Genomic DNA, 9,276 nt, shown 5'->3' on the forward strand with positions numbered 1-9,276 from the left:
GCAATCCATTTATTGAGCACCTTCTATATACCTATGCTGTAGGCTAATGACATGGGATTCAAAAGACCGATTCCGTGCCTTCAGGTATTGTAGTTTGTGGTCCACTGGGGGTGATAGATAAGGGAACAAATGAGCCCAATACAGTGTGATAAGGGCACTGCATTCATTCATCCAACATTTATTCAGCACGTATCCTGGACTTAGCATGAGGGTGTAGGAATGAATGATGAGTCTTTCTAGGAAGTAAACGGAGAGCATGCTTTTAAGAGAGTAGAGCACAGAGCTTTCCTTCTGCCATTATGGAGAGAATGGGCACCTAGCCCAGTGAAAGGATGGAGTTGGGTCTGAGAAATTCTTCCATAGAGGCGCCAACACCTGAGCTAGAGGGAAGCGATGTGTGCGGATTCCACAGGCGTGGCAGGGAAGGGAGCGCGGCACAGGGCCTGCAGGCATGGAAGGCCTGCAGAAAAGTGGTTGTGTCCCCGCTTGGGACACTCGCTCTCCTGGTCCTCGTCCTCCTCTCTGGCCGCTCCCCCTTCGCTGCAGAGATGCCCCAGGAGCGCAGGTCTGAACCTCTTCTCTTTTCAGTTCATGTTACTCTGTGCTGATCTCGTCCAATCTCACGGCCTTCGGGACCATCTCCATGCTGATAACGCCAGCACGGACCTTTCTCAGTAACTCTACACAGGTATATCCAACCGCCTAGTCAGTGTCTCCACTTTTGACTCAGGGTAGGGGAGATGGCTGATAAGCACCTGCAACTTACAAGGCCCGGAAGGACCGCCTCATTTGCCTTCCACCAGACGGGGCGTCCCTCGGTCTTCCTCTGTCAGTAACTGCTTCTGGTCGTTCAGGCCATCAAACTTGGTGTCACTCTTGACTTCTCTTTCTCTCTCACCTCCTATCATATCTGCCTGCAAGTCTTATTAGGCCTACATCCAAGTGCATTTGGAATCTCTTCCCACTGCTGGCCACTGGACGGGCCTGCATCCTGCCTTGTACTGCACTGGCTTCTTAGGGGCACCTCCGCTCCAAACTTGCCCCCGATAATTTATTCTCAACCCAGTATTCTCAGGGAGCCTTTTAAAAAACAGATCAGCTCATGTCACCCCTCTGCTCAAAATACTGCAATGTCCCTCAAAAAAAAAATTAAGTGTAGAATTAGCATATAACTCAAACAGATATTTGTCCCCTCATGTTCATAGCAGTGTCATAGCAGCCACAAGGCGGACGTGACCCAACTGTCCATCAATGGATGAATAAACAGAATTGGTATATTCATACAATGGAATATTATTGGGCTCCAAAAAAGAAGGAACTTCTGACACACTCTACACCATGGATGAGCCTGGAGGACATTAGGTTGAGCAAAATAAGCCAGTCACAGGAGGACAAACTGTGTGACTCCGTTGACACAAAGTTCCCAGAGTCAGATTCGTAGAGAGAAAGTAGATGGTGGTTGGCAGGGCTTGGCAGGGCGGGGCTGGGGGAATGGAACGTTACTGTGTCCTGGGGACAGCATTTCAGGCTTGCATTATTGGAGCTTCTGAAGATGGATGGTTGGGATGATTACACAGCAGTGCGAATATGTTTAACGCCACTGAACTATACACTTAAGAGTGGTTACAATGGTAAATTTTGTGTATTTTACCCCAATTTTGACAAACACCTCTAATGGCTTCTCCCCTCCAAGGAAAGGCCCAGGGCCCTCAGATCTGATCTGGTGTGTCCCCGTGTTAGCTCTCCGACCCCCACTCCTGCCGCTGTCTTCCTGCCGCTCCCCTACTTTCTGTTTCTTGGACCCGCCGTTCGCGCTGTCCCCTGGTACCTTGAACTGGCCGCAAAACCCAGTCCATAGCTGGCACAGGAGTGCTCCACCATCTTGGGGGTCCCAGTGGTGCCACTTGTGAAGTAGATGGTCATCGGGTCCTGACTCTTGGTCCTCACGCAGCTGTGCTCTGCAGATGCCTCCCTGAAAAATACAAAAATACTAGGCGGTCACTAGTCGTAAGAAGATTGTAGTAACAATGGTATTTATAACAGTACTGGTCACCATTTCAATAGATACTGCATGCGAGGCAGTGTGTTGGGAGCTCCAGCTGGCTCTGTCTCTGACCCCTACAGCCACCTCACAGCGTGGGCGTCATCGTTATAACCCTTTGCAGGGAAGGAAAGTGAGGCTCAAAAACGGCTAAAGGTCTCACTCAGAAGCGCCCAGGGCACAAGGCCTTTTGGATGCAACGCACACACCTCCCCATCCATACTTCATTTCGGCACAGCTGCACCGCCAACCTCAATTCCTAGTCATTCAGGGCAGTTTACTAACGGGGTTCCCTAAACTTGGAGTTTTGAGATCTGGGGAATTCTTTAAATTCTGGGATCTGATGAATCTTCGCACCTACTGGGCCTCAACCCTGGCTGCACCTTCGGGTCAGCGGGTGAGTTTTTTTTTTTTTTAAAGATTTTATTGGGGAATTGGGGAAGGGGAACAGTGTTGGGGAATTGGAGAAGGGGAACAGCCAAGTTGTTGTCCTTCAGTCTTAGTTGTGGAGGGTGCAGCTAGCTCAGCTCCAAGTCCAGTCGCCATCTGGCCGCCCGTCGGCAGCTTGCGGCCACTCAGCTCAAGGTACTGTGTTCAATCTTAGTTGCGGGTGGGCATAGCCCATCATCCCATGCAGGAGTTGTACCAGCAATCTTGTTGTTAGGAGTACGTGCTCTCACTAGATGAGCCATCCTGCCACCTGTTGGCAGCTCAGCTCGGGCGTGGCCCACTGGCCCATGTGGGAATCGAACTGGCGACCCTGTTGCTCAGAGCTCACGCTCTTAACCAGCTGAGCCACTCGGCTGGCCCAGTAGGTGAATTTTTAAAAGAAATACCATTGCCTAGTCCCCAGCCTGGTGAAAGTGAAATCAGATTCTTTGACGGTGGGTCTGGGCAGTGGTCATTTTTTTTTTTAAAGCTCCTTAGGTTATTCCAATGACAGCCAAAATGGAGAGCCACTACCCTAGACCCACCTGGCAGCTCATCAAAACCACCTGGGCAGATCTCTTAACATACAGATTCCCAGGGCCGTTGCTCAGTTACACCTGGTTAAGTAGGTCAGCGGTGGGGCCCTGGAATCTGTATTTAAAACAGCACACATAAATAAATAAGTCGATAAATAAATATTTTAAGAGATAACGCCTATAATTTTATGGTAGAAAGTTTACATTCTAGTGCAGGAAAGAACCATCTAAGCGTATTTCCCATGTCCTGGAACTTTTAAATATATCTTTTGTGCTCAATACTTACACAGGCTAAGTATTTTCTGTTCAGGTTTCTGCCGCTAATCATTGTATCAAAGTTTAATGAAAATATATTAGAGAAAAACGTCATATGTTGGAAATATAGTATTTTGGAAAATACAGGATATACTGTTTCTAATGTATGCATATGGGTCTATAATCCTAAAAATAACACATTTAAATAAATGTGACACAGAGTTCTCTTTTAAATAAAGGGCCAAGAGACAAATGCTGATATTATTGTTTTCCCGAAAATCAGATCGGGTCTTATATTAATTTTTGCTCCCACAATCTACATTTGTTCATTTATTCATGTACAGAAATCTGCATTTATTCAAACAATCATGTCTGGCTGACGATCATCTTAACTGGGGCTTATGTTTGGGGTAGGGCTTATATTATGAGCATCCCAAAAAAATCACGCTAGGGCTTAATTTCCAGTGAGGTCTTATTTTCAGGGAAACACTGTGGTTATAAAATAAAGTAAAACCGCGCCCAGGTGAATCTGATGCAGTCGGTCTGTGAGATGGCATTTCTGACTTAATGGTGTAGGCCCCTGACAGGGTGGGGGTGGGGTAGGGGGTGGGGTCTCTTGTTGGTTCTGGCGTCTGATCAGAACAGTCTCAAATTCCAAGGTAGGTTTCCACCAGGACCTTGTTCAAAGGCAGATGGCGTTGGTTCTGTCCCAATTCTGACCTAACTACTTGTTAGCATCTTGAGCGAGTCACTTCACTTCTCCATGTCTCTCTCTCCTCACCTGTGAAGTTGGGTTAAAAGTGCACAACTTATAGTTGTCCCAAGGGTTAAACGAGATGATTCCTCATTGATTTTTTTTGTGTTCTGCACACCAAACACAATGCTTGGGACAAAATAGATGTTCATGAAACCAGTGCTGCATGAATGAAGGTAGGTGAGTGATAATCTAACACGATACCTGGCAAACACTAAGCACTCAATACAAGGCAGCTATTATTATATCATTAATTTGAGCACCTACTAGGCACTAACTGCATCCTATAGGTTATACTCTGGCTAATGGCTATATAACTACTCTTACCATAATAGAGGCAAATACACAGAAAAGCTAGTGACAGTTCCAGTACTGACTGAGCGAGTGACTTTGAAAGATCTTAGGTTGTCACCAGAGTTAGGTCTCAGGTCCCTCTGGCTTCCCCAGTGAGCGTCCCTCTCCGATTCACTCTCCTGGTTTGCAGTCAGCAATGCCCTTCAGCCCTGCCATTTCAAGGGGACATAAGTGCCTTGGCCTGGTTTTTATGCTCTGTCTGGAGAGTCCTAACTTACCGGAGGACTTCCCTGAAGTTCACCCAGCCCGGCCGACTGTCATCAGACACCAGCAGCTTGGTCTGGAGGGAAGGGCAGTCGGCGCTAATGGCGTCCACCCTCGGAGCCAGGGAGCCACTGGTGATAATGGACTTGGCCCTGGACGCCTGCAGCCGGTATTTGAGGTCCTTCTCCGTCAGCTGAGAGATGCCCGGAATCATAATGATCCCTGAGAGCACACAGAGAAAGGAGGTTGACTGGGCACCAGGGGCTGGCAGACCCCTGTGATGAGGTCCGGGCCAGAAATCCCCATCAGAGATCGTAGCAGGAAGGGGCTGGAGAGAGAACAATCATGATGATAATGAAGTCCAGAAAATATTCACACAACAGTCACATGTGCTAAGAACGTTCTAGGCATTAGCTCATTGAGTTCTCACAACCCTGGAACGTCGATTCCATTATTATACCCGTTTTGCAGATAAAGAACTAAGACTTAGACATGTATGCCTTAAACGAGTGAAAGTTGCCCGTGGTCACACAGCTAATATGCTGTGGAGCTGAAACCCAGGCAGCGGTAATTCTGTGGCCCGTGACTTTCAGCCTTGTATTAGACTGTCTGGGAGATTACCTAGCTCCGTGGCTTCCCATGCCTTTCGAATAGAAGCCTCTACCTAGTGCTTGGTGTGGGTCATTTGGGGCACAGTGGAAGGTACAGCGGCGGGGGCTCCGTATGACACCAGCCAAAGCCATTGTGAGGGTAGCTGAGTTCGTCTCTTCCCACGGGGAAGGAACGAGAAGGCAGAAATTAGGGACAAATTTTGTTCTGACACAGAATGCAGGCTGTAAATACTCCATTGAGACCAGCACCCTCGTTTCACGGACAAGAAGAATGAGATCCTACAAGAGTCACCATCCTGCCAGAGCCCAAGAATGAGGGCAGAAGACAGAGGGAGGGGCCAGGCCCCACAGCGTGGGAGCCAAAGCAAGGTGCGCATTGCCCGTCGCTCTATCTCCTAAAGTTTTGCAGGAGTTACACCCCAGCAGGAGCGCTTTGGGGGCTGAACGGTGTGGCTCTTCACTCCATCTCTCTGTTTGGGTTCTGTTCCACTCGGAGTTATATGTGGTGCTTTGGGGGCCCACACAGATCGGGGACAGCCAGAGCTGTGAGCAGGAGAAATGCGTCCACCACTGTAGACTGGAAGCAAGGTGACAAGTGCACATCAGGACATGAGAACGTGACAGTGTAAGAACATCCAGCCTGACCATCCTCTAAAATATTAGAGAGGATGCCAGCCTTGACATGGCAGTGTGGGACGTGATAGTGAATTACTTTCTTTGGACATCAAAGAAATGGGTGAACCTGTGTATTTGGGGGAAACGGAGATGTTTGGGTGACAGAAAAAAATAACGATAATGCCACTCCAAAGGGAAGTTTTTATCATGCAAAGTGCCAAACACAGTGGCACATAGTAGGTCCTCAAGAAAAGTCCAGGGGCTCTCTTACCTTTGCCCTCACTGAAACGGACCTTGTATATCATGGAAGAATTTGGAGAACTCTCCAAACCCGTACTCCTGTTTCTTTTCCTCAGAGATGGACACACTATGGTGGTGCTCACCTTTATATATTGTGTAAAAATACATAAAAATAAAAGTAAACTTCCTGCCCTTTTTTGGGGGGAGGGGGAACAATCCATTCACAAAATGGTTGAATTGAGGTTTATTCTCTGGTGTGAGTTTGTTCCCCTCTGTTTTGCAAACCTTATTTGCAAAAACATCCGTATACACGACTGGAAGGGTTGAACAACGTTCCAAGTGGTGGGAAGTTTCCGAGGGCTGGTGGAATCGGCTGTCACCTAAAAACTCCAGCCCCTTCCGCAAGTGCATGGGACAGCTGTGTCTGCGGAGGCTGCCTGGACGCTCTGGGCCGTGTCCTTGGCCGCTGACCCTCTGCTGGAAGAGCTGTCCCAAGAAGGTCAGTGCAGAGTCATGGCAGCAGGAGGAAGAAGGCTCCAAAGCTAATCTTGTGGCTTTGATTATTTTGCCCTCCCCTTGGGAGCTGATAGGTGCTGCGATGGTGAGAGCCATAGTGTAAGAGTGAGAGCAACGCAGGGTGGTCGGGAAGGTCTCTCACCCATCGCCGCATTGCTCTCCACACGCTGGAGGCCCCCAAACCGCAACCAGCAGAAAATACGTGTGTTTTGTCCCACTCAGAATTTTTTAAAAAATTATTTCGTCGTCTACATTAAAAGACGGAGGATGTTTGACTAGAAACCCAGAGTTTTCTATTCCAAAGCCAGATGTTCAGGAGACACTGATGCCCATCCCCACGTGAAAATGTGGTTGGAGTCAAGATGCCCCTGTGGAATGAGGCACGTGACGCCCAGGTCACCACCGTCCTCGGCGCTCCCTGCTGCTTCCGACTGGCCAGCTTTCATCGATGACATCGTTGTCGGACCCCGGGACACAACCCACTTTGTGATTCGGGGCGAAGGGAAGGCAGCAAAGCTCCACACACAGCTTGGCGTGCTCCATCTCCCACGCCTCGCAGACACCACGGTGGTGCTGGCCCCACCGGGGAGTCCCCGCCCTGCTCACTGACCTGCCCGCATACAGGCCACGCTGACCAGCCACCACTCCGGGACCCTCGGGAGGACCAGCAGCAGCCTGTCCCCAGGCTGCAGGCCGCACGCGCCCCCCAGCACGTTCGCTGCCTTCCTGGACTGCGTCCCCAGCTCCTCAAAGCTCCACTTGACTTCTGCGCCGTTGCCACTGACCCACCAGAACGCAGGGTTCGGGGGCCGGTGCCCAGCCTGGCCAGGAACGCGGGCAGAAAAGAAACAAACACTTGATTAGGATTTTTCTTTGCTGCTTGTGGTTTTTAATTTAATTTTTTAAAATCATAGCTCTGACAGCCACAGGATTCAGAAATCAAAACAATATGAAAGCTAGGCATTGAGAAGCCTTGTTTTCATCCTTTTACCCATCTCCCCTTTTCCCCACTTCGCCTCCCCCAGGGAGTAACTAATAATTTCAGTTTCTATCATATTTTTCTAGCGTTTCTTCAGGCAAACTTAAGTATACTCTTCCGTTTTTCATACCACCCTTTTAATACAGAAGATAGATTGACACTGTCCTGTCTCTTCCCCTTTTTACTGAGATACAGTCTTCATACCATAAAATTCACCCTTTCTAAGAGCACAGTTCAGTGGTTTTTAGCTTGTTCACAAAGTTGGGTAACCGTCACCACTATAGAATTCCAGAACATTCGCATGATCCTAAAAAGAAATTCTGTACAGATCGCCCACCTCTCGCTAGCCTCTCCTTCCCCAGCCCCCGGCAGCCACTGATTTTCTTTCTGTCCCCGTGGATTTGCCTGCTCTGCACACCTCACATGAATGGGGGTCGCACAGCATGTGCCCCTTTGCGTCTGGTTTCTTTCACTCCGTGTACAATTTTCAAGGTGTATCTATGTGATAGCGTGTGTCAGTGCTGTGTTCCTTTTAACGGCGGGATAATATTCCATCGTGTGGACAGACCACACGTGTTCACGTCCATTCCTCAAGCCGATGGACAGGAGGGTCGCTTCCACTTTTTTGGCTGTTACGAATAATGTTGCTATGAACATGTGTGAACACGTTTTTGTGTGGACGTATGTTTTCTATTCTCTTGGACACACGCCTAAGAGTGGAATTGCAAGGTTGTAGGATAACTATGCGTCTAACTTTCTGCGGACCCGCCAAGCGCTTTTCCACCATTTTACATCCCCACCAGCAATGTGTGAGGGTTCTAACTTCCCTACGTCTCTGCGGATGCTCGTTATTGTACTTTTCTGTTTATTTTGGTTTGGTTTCGAGCCAGGTTACTCTGTGTGAAGTAGTATCTCATTGTGGTTGGGATTGCATTTCCCTAGTGAGTAGAGATGCTGAGTGTCTTCCCCTGTGTTAATCGGCCATTTACTTATATTCCTTAGAGAGATGTCTATTCAGATCCATATCCCATATGCTAATTAGGTTACTTGTCTTTTTATTGTTGAATTTGAGTTCTTTATATACATGTGGATACTAGATCCTTATCATACACGATTTGCGAATATTTTTTTTTCTCTGAGCGATCTTTCACACTGATAAACAAATGCTATTATTTTTCATGAAGTCCCATTTCTCTGTTTTTTTTTTTCTTTTATTGCTTGTGCTTTAGAAACCATGGCCTAGTCCAGGATATACGCCTATGTTATAATTTTTGTTCCTTCATTTAGGCCTTTGATCCATTTTGAGCTAATTTTTGTATGTGGTGTGAGGCAGGGACCAGCATCATTTCTCCACCTGTGAATACCCAGTTGTGCCAGCACCCTTGGTTGGAAAGACAATTCTTTCCCCACGGAATTCCCTTGGCACCTTTGTTGAAAACTGACCATAGATGTATGGGTTTATTTCTGAGCTCTTCATTCTATTGGGTTGTCGGAAAAGTCATGACGCATGTTTGCAACAGATGGCACTAGTTCATTTTTGAAAGTACTAGAGTCATTTGCATCTATGTTATTGCTACATCATTTGACAGCTGAGTTCTAGCTTCATTCTGAAAAAAAAATTGAGCGATTTGGTTGAGTTTTGGAGATTTTACAAGTTGAAGATGGAAGACCAAACTGTGCATTTTGGCCATATTTTACTGTTTTGCTTCCTTAAAGGGAAGAACACATGTCAAGCTTGTGAA

The 9,276-nt window shown here is 47.7% G+C and overlaps 1 protein-coding gene across 1 annotated transcript in view; it reads right to left on the bottom strand.

Moving 5' to 3' along the window:
• LOC109386545 (acyl-coenzyme A synthetase ACSM5, mitochondrial-like) overlaps positions 1–9,276 on the bottom strand; it is a gene marked incomplete at its 5' end in the record, with an annotated part of 21,954 nt that overhangs the window by 9,282 nt on the left and 3,396 nt on the right. The window contains 3 exons of the mRNA XM_019649818.1: positions 1,829–1,972; positions 4,588–4,795; positions 7,166–7,376. Of these exons, the coding sequence (XP_019505363.1) occupies positions 1,829–1,972; positions 4,588–4,795; positions 7,166–7,376 (563 nt within the window). The remainder of the gene's footprint in view (positions 1–1,828; positions 1,973–4,587; positions 4,796–7,165; positions 7,377–9,276) is intronic.

Source organism: Hipposideros armiger, unplaced genomic scaffold (assembly GCF_001890085.2).
Source record: "Hipposideros armiger isolate ML-2016 unplaced genomic scaffold, ASM189008v1 scaffold_135, whole genome shotgun sequence".
NCBI classification, from domain to species: domain Eukaryota; kingdom Metazoa; phylum Chordata; class Mammalia; order Chiroptera; family Hipposideridae; genus Hipposideros; species Hipposideros armiger.